The sequence below is a fragment of the Castor canadensis genome, chromosome 2, assembly GCF_047511655.1.
Source record: "Castor canadensis chromosome 2, mCasCan1.hap1v2, whole genome shotgun sequence".
NCBI lineage: Eukaryota > Metazoa > Chordata > Mammalia > Rodentia > Castoridae > Castor > Castor canadensis.
In genome coordinates this window covers 93,108,587-93,121,162 of record NC_133387.1, presented here as the reverse complement: position 1 = coordinate 93,121,162, position 12,576 = coordinate 93,108,587, and the positions used below count along the sequence as shown (strand labels likewise).

Below are 12,576 nucleotides of genomic sequence, written 5' to 3'. Positions count from 1 at the left end.
AAGAAATGTAACAAGATCTCTATTTTGTTACTAACTAATAACTGATTTTGACAAGGATCGTCAGAGGATGCTAATGCCAGTCCTTAAAAGGTTGACAGGGAATATCACTCCATTCATAGGCATCGCTCCACAAGTTACTTACTAATACAATACAGGAAAGGTGTCTTTACGATGGAGAGAGGTGGTGGTTACTAATTTATCCAGGAGATCAAATATAGCATCACCAATAATGGTGCAAAATGATATGTGCTTTCTATGGGATGCAATGGAAAACACACATTGTTTCTGTAGTATTCTTGGCAAAAACGTTTAACCTGATTATCATTAAGAGGAAATAATCTGATAATCCAGAACATAGAAATTATCAAGAAAACTGTCCTGAACTCCTAAAATGTCACAAAAACAAAAAAGAATGGGGTCGGGGAACTGTTATAAAGAGATAAAGACTGCAGCCAAATGCAATGCATTGTTGCTGTTGTTTTTACAATGCATAAATCTTGATTGGACACTGGACCACAAAAAAAAAAAAGAGCTATAAAGAATATTTCAGAAACAATTTGGGAAATTTTAAGTGGAGCGTATTTTTCTTCTTTCGCCTTTATTTTTTCCTAAATTCCTTAGGTGTTTGGCTGCATCCATAACTAGTGATTTCTTTTTTTTTTTTTTGCAGTACTGGGGTTTAAACTCAGAGTCTATACCTTCAGCCAGTCCACCAGCCCTTTTAGATTTTTTTTTTCTTTTTTCCAGTACTGGGGTTTGAACTCAGGGTCTACACCTCAAGCCACTCTACCAGCCCTTTTTTGTGAAGGTTTTTTTTTTTTTTAGATAAGGTCTCAGGAACTATTGCCCAGGCTGGCCTCAAACCTCTATCCTCCTGATCTCTGCCTCCTGAGTAGCTAGGATTACAGGCATGAGCCTGTGATGAATTACTTTAAAAACTTGTATTATGTCTAAGAATACCCTATTCTTAGGAAATAATAAGGGGGAAAGTATATCTTAACTTTAAAATTAACTTTAAAAATTCTTTTATAAAAAGATGCATATAAAAATAAAATTGTACATATTTCCCTCTTTATCACTTATCAATCCCCCCAAAATTTGTCATTTGGTTCTATGACATAAACATATTTCTTCCATTTTTTTTTTCTGTGTGCAGTACTGGGTTTGAACTCAGGGCCTCACACTTGCTAGGCAGGCACTTTACCACTTGAGCCACTCTGCCAGCATATTTCTTCCTTTATGTTATCACATGGAGAAAACTTATTCCAATAACAATGTAAAAAAAGTTTGAACCTCAGTCTCATTTAATCATAAAATCAAGCTTGAGGAAATGCTAGCCTGGGGTGTTTGGGGATCATGAATCATTTATTTTACTCACCTTTCCCAGGGCAGTCAGAAGATGAAAGTCTATGGACTCTCTGTATCGGAGGATCTGAAGGATTCCATCCAAGTACACCTGATCTTTACTGAAACACCCTGGAGAAATCAGAATAGTGATTACTTTCTTATGTTTAAAAAAACCATTAAGAAATCAGAAACTACTAATCCATCCCCTTTACTGCAAGAATAGTCTTATATTGTAAAAATCTGAATTTGCCAAAATTTATTTTATTACCTTCATGACATAAAATCTGAGGTCTTGCAAGTACCAGCACAGCAGGCAGACTGATACATTTGCTTTAAGAATTCCTTCACCCAAAAGAGTGAAGAAGAGTAATAGAGGGGTGTTAAAGGACCGATTTAAGCACAATATATTTAAAGTTAAAATACCAAGGCAAAATCCTCACTGAAAAAATGAACACACACCTAAGCAATGAAGGAAAGGAATGTAAAACAGGTCATGTTAAGGAGAAGGTACTAATGGGAGGGTAGAGTAAAGGAGAAGAAATATGGTTGATGCACTTTTTTTTTTTTGGTGGTGGTACTGGGGCTTGAACTCAGGTCCTGGACAGGTGCTCTACCACTTGAGCCAGTCTGCCAGCCCAGTTAACATATTTTGTATACAAGTATGAACGTGGAACATAAACTTGTTGATGGGATTTGGATGGGGAAGGTTGGGGGCAGTTTTAGAGTAGTTAGGTCTCAGCAGGGGCGTATGGAGACACAGGATTTTACAAAGTCCTATTTTCTTTTGTTTTGTTTTTCTTATTATATAATAACATCCCTGCCCCTCCTTAAAAAAGACTATGAAGCTGGGCACTGCGGTGCATACCTATAATCTCAGCTACTTGGAAGGCCGAAGAAGGGGGATCTCAAGTTTAAGACCCCATCTTAAACAAGACAAGGGTTTAAAAAACACTCTAAGTGATTTTGATAGTGCTTTTCCCTATGAAAACAACAATTAGAACTAGATTTTAGAGACTACTTAGGGATTAGGAATAGAAAAACTGCAGATGAAGAAGACATGAAAAGCAGGGACACCTCATGAGAGCTGAGGCTCATTAGAAAAAGACATTCCAATCAAAGAAAACCTTCAGCTCATCCTGACATAACTTGTGTAAGTTTTTAAAAGCTTTGCTCTATACTCACCAAACAAGACTAAAATTGTACCATATAGAGTCATATATTAAGCTATTCATTTTGTTAGGTGTGCTAATAGCATGGCAATCATGAAAACTATTGTTCTCCTCAGAGACACTGACAAATTCATGGACATGATGTTGGAACTGGATTTCAATACTACAGGAAAACGAAAGAACTGACTAACCACAGCTAGAAAAGGTCAGAAATTGCTAAGATACAGTAATGTATTAAGGAGGTGTCAGCATGTTAATTGCTCTTGTTTTATATACATTTGAAATTTTCCATAATAAAAGCTAAAAAAAAAGTATGCAAAGAAAGGGAATAAAAGAGACTAGTCTAAAAGTGACATGCCTCCACAGGATACAAGGGCAATAGGAAAGTCCTGTATGAGGAATGGGAAACAGCAGACATACTGCTCATCAGGAATGCAGCCTGGGTGGCTATCACACACAAAGACAGAGGACAGATGTCCTCCTCTTTCCTGCTTCCTGTCTTGCCTGGTCCTGGCTCTCAGACATCATACTTGTGTGTGTGTGTGTGTGTGTGTGTCTCAGACATCATACTTGTGTGTGTGTGTGTGTGTGTGTGTGTGTGTGTGTGTGTGTGTGTGTGTGAGACTGAGGTTTGAACTCAAGGCTTCACACATGAAAAGCAGCTCTGGTTATTGTTGGAGATTGGGTTTCTTGAGTTTTTGCCCTGGCTGGTCTTGAACCACTGCTCCTCCCAATCTCAGTCTCCCAAGTAGCTAGGACTACAAGTGTGAGTCACCAGTACTTGGCAAGGGCACCACACTTTCACACAAGTTTACCACTGGCACAAAATGTTGACTTGGGCTACTCTGGTGACAAAACCCTCTCCCCTCGTAAGTATTTCTAAGCTCCAAATAAATAGTTTAAAAATCCTTTTAGAAGAAATTCTTTTTATTTTTTGAGCTAATCCAAAGATCAAAATGACTCCTAAACAAACATTGCCTAATTCTTACCCTTTTTTTTCCAAAAGACATTTTTGTATTACCATAAACTTTTCTTCCTATATCTTGTTAAAAACAAAACGCAAATAAAAAAAATTTTGTGGGCAACCTGAAGTCTTATGGGTACTGATAAAAATGCTGTAACTTTTTAATAGAGTGGCACCCTTACTTAGCACTATATCCTGCTTGTAAACATCAACATGCATTGTGACTGGACTCTTTGCCTTGAGTGTCTTTAGGCAAATGATAGAAACAATTATACTAGACATCCCTAATGAAACCAAGAAGCACTGATGGACTCTAAAATCGTTAGGGGAAACTTTGGTAGAGAACAGGACGTTCACGGTCTGTCACCCCATATTCATTAATTAGAGAGGAAGAAGAAAATGGACCTTTAGAAAGGAAAGTGCTCCTTAAGTCATCCTCTGAGGACCAACCTTAGCATCTTTCAGATGCTGAGTGGTGAGACAATCTGTAATTAGCTGGCTCTTGATGAACCCAGCATCTCTTATGCAGACTTCTTGCCAAACATGTTTACTGCAACTAATCTCAGGGAAAGAATCAAAGTCACCCAGAATTCTAGAAGAATACTGCACTGCACTGCAGCAAAAGTCACTATGGCATCATGACAATCACTGCATGTATCATGAAAAATAAAAAGGTGGGGAAGACTGCCCCACAGTAAAAGATGCTAACTGCCAGAAGGAATTTACAAGCACTGATTGGATCCACATGAAAAAGAAAAACTATATGAGACACTATCTGAAACAACCAAACAAAAAGCTATAAAGAACATTTTTGGAACAGTTGGGGAATTTTAAATATGGTGTGTATTTTCATTGATATTGCTGATTTAATGTTAATTTTTTAAAGTATGATAATGATTATGGTAGGTAGCAGACTGTCTTTATTTTTAGGAGATGCATGCTTAAGTTTTTAAGAATGAAATGTCAAATATAAAACTTACATTAAAAAGTCAAAAGGGTAAGCTTCCGGCCTTAGTTCAATCTCCAGTACCAAAAACAAATAAATAAATAAATATCAAAAGGGGTTGCGCATGGCAGCCCATACCTGTAATACTGACTACTGGGGAGGCCAAAACTGGGAGGATCACACTTTGAGGTCAACCTGGGCAAAAAGTTAACAAGACTCCACCTCACCAAATAAGCTCGGCATGATGGTTCAAACCTGTAATTCCAGCTATGTGGGGGACATAGATAGGAGGACTGCAGTCTGATACTGGTCCTAGGCAAAAACTAAGACCCTGTTTGAAAAATAATTAAAGCCAAAAAAGGCTGGGGGCATGCATAGCTCAAGTGGTAGAGTGCCTGCCTAGCAAGCACAGAGTTCTGAGTTCAAACCCCAATACTGGTAAAAAAAAAGTCAAAGGGATGGCTAGCTTGTACAAGGACCTGGGTTCAGGGGATGGAGGGGATACTCAATAATAAAAAGATAAATCATCCAATTAAGAAACTGAAAAAAAGATCAAAGTAGAGAGTTCTCAAGAATATATACAAGCTGGGTATGATGACACACACTTGTAATCCTAGGACTTGGAAGGTTGAGGCAAAAGGATTATAAATTCAAGGCTAATATGGGCTCTACTCCATAAGGAAAGCCCACCTCAAAAGCTAAAAAAAAAGCTGGGCACCAGTGGCTTACACCTGTAATCTACTACTCAGGAGGCAGAGATCAGGAGGATTGCAGTTCAAAGCCAGCCCTGGGTAAATAGTTTGAGAGACCCTATCTCGAAAAAACCCACCACAAAAAAGGACTAGTAGAGTGGCTCAAGGTATAGGCCCTGAGTTCAAACCCTAATACCGCAACAACAACAACAAAAGAAGATATACAAGTGGTCAATAAGCAAATGAAAAGATACTTAGTTATCACTGATCATCAGGTAAACACAATTCAAAACTACAATGAGGAATCTCTTCCTTTATACCTATCAGTTTATTTTAATAATAATACTGCTAGTTTTAAAGTGAAAATAGTTGAGACAAATAACACAAATGAAAACAGCAAGTATTGGCAAGGATGTGGAGAAAGAGGAACACTCAGACAATGCTGGTAGGAATGTAAAAAGGTGCAACCACTACAGAAAACAGTCCGGCGGTACCTAAAATGATTAAGCATAGAGTTACTGTATTATTCAGCCATCCCACTTCAAGTATACATACAAGAGAAATGAAAGCATGTCTGCACACAAACTTTTGCAGTCATGTTCAGAGCAGCACTATTTGCAATAACCAAAAAGTAGAAATAGACCAAATGCCCACCAATTGGCAAATGGATAAAGAAAGTGTGATCTATGTATGTATTGGAATATTAATTCAGCAATAAAAATGACTGAAATACTGACAAATGCTGTAATACAAATGAATATTGAAAACAACATGCCAATGGGAAAAAGCCAGCCACAAAGCATCAGTTTCCACTAAGATGAAATGTCCCAAACAGGTAAGCTACAGAGACTAAAAGTAAAAACCACTAAAAGTGGATGCTGAAAGGAGAGGGAGAGGAAGAAATGGGAAATGACAGCTAATGAATAAGAGTATCTTTTGGGGGTGATGAAAACATTCTGCAATTAGTAGAGATGGTTGTATAAAATTCTGTAATATTCAAGAAAACCACTGAACTTTACATCTTAAATGGGTAAACTGTATGACATGTGAAGTATTATCTCAATAAAGCTTTTTTTTTTTTTTAAGTCAGAGAAAGTGAAAATGGCAAAGTTAACAATTGGTGAATCTAGATTCAGGGTATATGGGTATTCATTCTTTATTTTTTCCAGACAGAGTTTTACCATGTAGCCAGACTGGTCTGCGGCTCAGGCACGTCTCCACTTGTTCTACTATTCTTTCTATATTGTGTTGGTCTGAAAGTTTCAAAATGATCTGGAGGAAAATAATTCTCAGAGAGCTGGGGGTGGTGGCACGTACCTACCTATAATCCCAGTCCTACTGACAATAATAAACAAACAAAAACATTCTGAGAGAGTGTGGTTTGGGAAAACTAGTGTTGACCACAAGTAATAAAGGCTTAATTTTTCATAGGTGAATGAATTTTCAGATTCAGGGATTAGGGTATGATCTGAAAATCAGTATATAACTAGCCAGTGAGTTAGAAACCTACCATTATCAAAGGATACTTACCTGGCTGGGAAGTATCAGTCCATCCCCTCTTGGCTCGTACACAATAATCCCATCTTGTATTGGGGTCCTTGACAAACTTGCCAATGTCTTTGAAGAGTTCGCAAAAGGACATTAGACTGGCTTGATAAACAGTGTAGTAGAGGAGGGCAGCCCTCCAAAGAAAGGGGTCTTTTCTAAACAGGACACTGTGAATACTTGCTAGTCCTTCCTCTGTAGGATTGTTTGGTTTTAGCTCATGTTTTTTACGTCCATTCCAACTGTTCCATGGCTGCTGGAGATTATTAATGCCTCGAAAATAATGTGTGCCTATGAAGAAAAGGCACATGAATAATAAGAAAATGCACTCTTGTTTTAATTCTTCTCCAAGGAAAGTACCACAGTTTGGATCTGGAATGTTTACCAAAGGCCCAAGTGTTAAAGATTTGTTCCTTGTGTGATACTACTGGAAGATGGTAAAAAAATGTCAGAGATGTAGCATAAAGGGTTGGGGTGGAGCTCAGCATTAGAGTATTTGCCTAGCGTGAGCAAGGCCCTGAGTTCAATCCCCAGCACCATAAAAAATTAATTACTTACTAATTTAGCCAGATGAAGGAGTATGCTACCTTCAAAAGGCCCGTTTATATCATCAGAGGAGGTATAACCTTTGTAACTATATTGTTCAAGAGAAGAAATATAGATTTGTTATCTGAAAAGAATTTCAGAGACACTTAATTCAACCCTTTCAATTTAAAGTGAGGGACTGAAATCCAAAGGAGTTAAGTGACCTTCCAAGCTTAATACAAATAGACAGTGCCCTAAAAATCTAATTTGAAATAAGATATAAACATACTACCTTTAATCCAAGTGAAGCTGAACAACCTCATGACTTTTTGCTAAATACTACTAAGAAAAAGAAAACATTGTAACGTAGTAAAAGATCATTTCTTTGGGGAACACTTCCTGATACTACAATGAACAAACAGAAAGGGTTGTCCTACCTATTTCATGCCTCAGCATGCCCTCCAGCCAGTGCTCGCGTGCAGTAGAAACATTGATGGTAAGAGTTGGACATCCGTTTACTACTGTCATTGAAGCTCGGGAAAGCAGGTCCTCAGTGAGATGAACTACAATCTAAGGAGCAGGAGGAAACACACACACAAATAAAACAAAATGTATAGGCAGGGGGAAACCTTTCACAGAAAACAATGAGGCAATAATTTAATACTTTTCTTGTTGTTGTTTAAAACTATCTTGAGTTCCCAGAAAACAAGATGGTGAAGCTGGGCACTGGTGGCTCATGCTTGTAATCTCAGCTACTTGAGCGGTTGAGATTGGGAGGATCATGGTTCAAAGCAAAAAGACTTCATCTCAATCAATAGCTGGGTGGTAGTGTGTGCCTGTCCTCTCAAGCTATGTAGAAGGCTGAGATCAGGAGGATTGTTGTTCCACTACAGTGAGGTGGAAAAAAGTAAGGCACGGTGGTACGTGCCTGTCATGCCTGTTATGTTGGGAAGTGTAAAATGGAGGATCACAGTCCAGGTGGACTTACAAAAACCAAGAACTTATATCCAAAATAACCAGAGTAAAAAGAGGTGGAGTTGTGGCTCAAGTGGTAGAGCACCTGCCTGGCAAGCATGAAAGCTCTGAGTTCAAACCTCAGTATCGTTAAAAAAGAAAAGAGGAGGGGAAGGAGAAAGAGGGGAGGGGAGGGGGGAAGGAGAAAGATGGGAGGGGAGGGAGGGAGGAAAGGAGAAAGGAAGGAAGGTAGGTGAAATGCACATTTAGTTACCTTTGAACCTTCTAATTTTTAAATTTTTTGGTGGTACTGGTGTTTGATCTCTCAGGGCCTTACACTTGCTAGGCAGGCACTCTACCACTTGAGCCACTCCACCAGTCCGAGCTTTCTTTAGTCACTTTTCTTTTTTTGGTGGAACTGGGGTTTTAACTCAGGGCTTCAGGCTTGCAAAGCAGGCGCTCTACCAGTTAGCTACACCTCCAGTCCTGAACCTTCTAATTGTGACCTTTTGGAAATTCACGGACTTTTTATTGGATTGAAGACAAAGTAGATGGGTCTGTGAGGAAGACAGAGAACTTTGTATTGCAGCCCTGGGGTCTCTCAAATATAGTTTCTAGCTATAATTAGCTGTAATGAAGCAAAAGAAGGTGCAAGGTACAAGAATGGAATCCTGCTCCTTGCTGGTCTAAAGCTCTGGGACTGACCGTTAAGAACAGACTACTAACAAGGAGAAGAATCTCTTCATTAACCATTTTCTTTTCCTTTTTATTTATTTATTTTTTGACATAGGATCTTACAAGGCTGACCTTGAACTTGAACTTGATATCCTCCTGCCTCACCTCCCAAGGGCTGGGATTACAGATGCATACCACCACACCTGGCTTCATTAATGATTTTGGTAAAGTAATTCACACAATTCCACAAGCTATATGGGAATGGCATTAAGACAAGAGAAATGGGAAAAAACCAAACACATTACAATAATTCAAGTACACAAAGAACTTAGGTATTTTGCAAGAAATCTGGTGATTAATTTTTGAGTAAATAGGCTTAGGGAAACAGAACCTGCAGGAGAAAACCATGCATGTGGCACTGACTGAAGATGAGAATGCCATAGCCAGTGCCCTGTGTTCACTCATGATTCTCACCTCTCCCAGGCAGCCTTCCTTTACCATGTACTTCCTAACATGACTCCAGATTCGAGGTTTGGATAACAAGCTACCACCAGTTGCTTGTTCAAATTTTTCGTAACTTCCATATTTCTGTAAAGTTAGCTCCATAATATTGATGGACTGTTAGAGAAAAAGAGATAAAGTAAACAGCTTCATGTTACTGTGAGATGAGTAATAAGCTAAACCATGACATTATTTATCAAGATTTGTTCTAATATTGATAACCAAATTAAACTGCAACCTAGATACCACATTTTTCTAAGCTTAAACAGTTTCCACTCACTTTCACCAATCTGTACAAATGTCTATGCACTTAGAATTACTCTTTCTCTGTGTTTGCCCCTCAACATAGAGAAAGAGGGGCTCAAGTGCTGCATACAGTGCTGACATGTGACAGGTGAGAAGGTGGGCAGACAGGCTGCTGGCTTCTCTCTAAGATAATTTGGTGGTTTAGCTGAAAAACTCAAGAGTAACAGGTCTATCCCCACACTAGTCACTAGATTACAATTACTATTTGAGAGCTTGTTTGGAGGTTCTAGCAGGGGAGCGCAGCTACTCGTATACCCTTGACCGAAGAATGGTCCTCCTCTATCGGGGATGGTCGTCCTCTTCGATGGAGTGCGCAGCTTCGGGAGGGACGCACATGGAGCAGTGAGGGAGGAAGGGGACACACATCTAGCCAGCCAGATCAGCCGAATCAACCCTGGCGATCAATAGGGTGACAGATGTCGCAGCCAGATTGCCCTCATAGCCTACAATTACTATTTGAATAAAGAAAAAAACCTTCAAAATTTTAAGAACATAAAGAAGAATCAACGTGCCTTCTCTGTCAATCTGAAAAAGCCACAGTTTTACCGGGCTACTCTTTGGCAGAAAACGGTCTCAACATTAATAAGAACACTTTTATCTTTCACCTGGGGCAGGGTGCTACTACTACCACTTTTCATTCTGAATTAACTTTCACAACAAAGGAATATGAAAGTTGAGATATTTTTCTACAAACACACATATGCAGAATGGAAGACTAAAAAAATTTGGTAACAAATACAAATCATCAGTATCAATGGGAAAGCCAGAAAGAAAGGAAAACATAAGGAAGAAGAAAACTGCTCTTTAAAGGCCTTTTGGGAAACAAACTAGAAAATTCAAATATATCTTATGTGAATTGTGAAAGAACCAGAAGATTCATATGCATGTTACATAAAGTCTGTAGTTTCTGGACTGCTGTCAGACTCGTAACGAAATTAAAGGTACAAGCTCTAGAACTGGACTACCTGAGCTGACATCCTGCTCTCTCACCTTCTAGCTGTGTTTACCACAGGCTGATCACTATAGGTGTGACTCTGTCTCCTCATTTGTGAATGAGGATAACAATAATAATATCTACTTCATGACTGAGAAAATTTAGTCCACAAAGCACAGCATCTGGGGCATAAAAAAGTCAATACGTATTAACTATTTTATCATCATTGATCTGCCACAGTGCCCCGATCTTAAACTTCCTAGCCCTCAGAACTATGGGGAATAAATCTGTTTATAAATTACCCAGTTTATGGTATTTTGTTACAGCAGTCCAAACAGATTATTTCCTGGATAACAGTTTACCTTAACATTCCTTAAAACATTAGTTTCCAACTTTTGTTTTTAGCATTGAACTTTTTTTAGACCAAATCTTAAAGAAGTCCATCTTAAGTTTCTTCAGTCTGTTGGGAAAGACTTCAGTGTTTGTGAAAACACTAAAAACATGTCTTCAGCCCAACATAAGCCCTGAATAAGGTGCTTCTTTTTCTTTTTTTGCTGTACTGGGATTTGAACTCAGAGCCTACACCTTGAGCCACTCCACCAGCCCTCTTTTTGTGATGGTTTTTTCCAGATAGGGTCTTGTGCACTATTTGCCCAAGTTGGCTTTGAACCATGATTCTCCTGAGTTGCTAGGATTACAGACGTGAGCCACCAGCCCCCAGCAATAAGGTGCTTCTTAAACACAGATGCGTAATAGGAACAAGAAGACAACATAAGCCCTATGAAGACAAGGAAGTGGGTAGGAGTTACCTTGAAAACTCCAATGAAGAAGATACCTCTGAAAGAGCATCATATGACGATCACATATGAACAGTTTTATTTGGTTCAACGTAATGCAAGCTATAGGAAACTCTAAAATTTTAGAAAGTACAAGTTTTTCTTCACAAATTAATGAAGCCAATGATAAATGTCGAAAATTCCCAGGAAAAGGAGGAAAATGTTGAAAATTAGGATACACATGGAATACAGACAACTAACATTAAATTTATTACTGTAATTTATTTATTTATTTATTGTAGTACTACAGTTTGAATTCAGAGTCTTGTACTTTCCAGGTAGGCACTCTACCACTGTGATCACACTTTCCAGCCCTAAATCTAAAGACTTGAGTAAACTGATCACATGACCACCAGGAAACGAGAATGGCTGGAAAGGGGTATGACTGCAATGCACATCCAAAGCAGTGAGTTTTACCATCTGCACATAAGTGAAACTATTCTCCAAAGTTCTATTATCTTCTAGGTAAGTTAATAAGAAGAAACCACTCAGAGACATATCAAGATGCCAGAAACAATCCAGGGAGGGGTGTGGTGATGTGCCCTGTAAATCCCATCACTCAGGAAGCTGAAGCAGGAGGATCAGGAGTTCAAGGTCAGGCCAGCCTGGGCTACATAAAAAGACCTTGTCTCAAAAAAGAAAGAAACAATCTTCCCTGCGCAGTTCATAAAGGACCACAACGATCACATTAATGATTCCATTTATATCAAATGTCCAGAGTAAGTAAATACATAGAAAGAGAAAGTAGACTGTATTTGTCTAGGGCTGGCAGGCTGGTGAAAATGGGGAGTGATTGCTAATAAGTAGAGAACTAATTCTGGAATTAGACAGTGGTGATTGTTATATAACTAAATGTTATGTACAAAATGTTCCCCATAGGCTCATGAACAGAAGCATTGGTCTACATGGTGTGCTATGTTGGGAAGTTTTAGAAACTAGTTGGTGGGGTCTAGCTGGAGGGAGTAGGTCACTGTATATGGACTGTCCATGTCCTTGGAGCTATATCTTGCCCTATGCCCTTCCTGTCTCTTTTCTGCTTCCTGGCTACCATGCCCTTCTACCATGTTCTTCTGCCTCACCACAGCCCAGAAACAATGCAGTCAGCTGATCATGGACTGAAACCTCTGAAACCACCAGCCAAAATAAATCTTTCCTCCTTAAGTTGATTCTTTCAGGTATTTG

At 38.9% G+C, this 12,576-nt stretch overlaps 1 protein-coding gene across 3 annotated transcripts in view; it reads right to left on the bottom strand.

Annotated features, from left to right (window-relative positions):
- The window catches only part of Matcap2 (microtubule associated tyrosine carboxypeptidase 2), a 44,183-nt gene that overhangs the window by 6,054 nt on the left and 25,553 nt on the right, over positions 1-12,576 (bottom strand). For all 3 annotated transcript variants that reach the window (XM_020182915.2, XM_074065292.1, XM_074065293.1), the window contains 4 exons: positions 9,292-9,435; positions 7,626-7,758; positions 6,649-6,954; positions 1,379-1,476 (listed from right to left, as the gene is read on the bottom strand). In XM_020182915.2, coding sequence (XP_020038504.1) covers positions 1,379-1,476; positions 6,649-6,954; positions 7,626-7,758; positions 9,292-9,435 — 681 coding nt within the window. The remainder of the gene's footprint in view (positions 1-1,378; positions 1,477-6,648; positions 6,955-7,625; positions 7,759-9,291; positions 9,436-12,576) is intronic.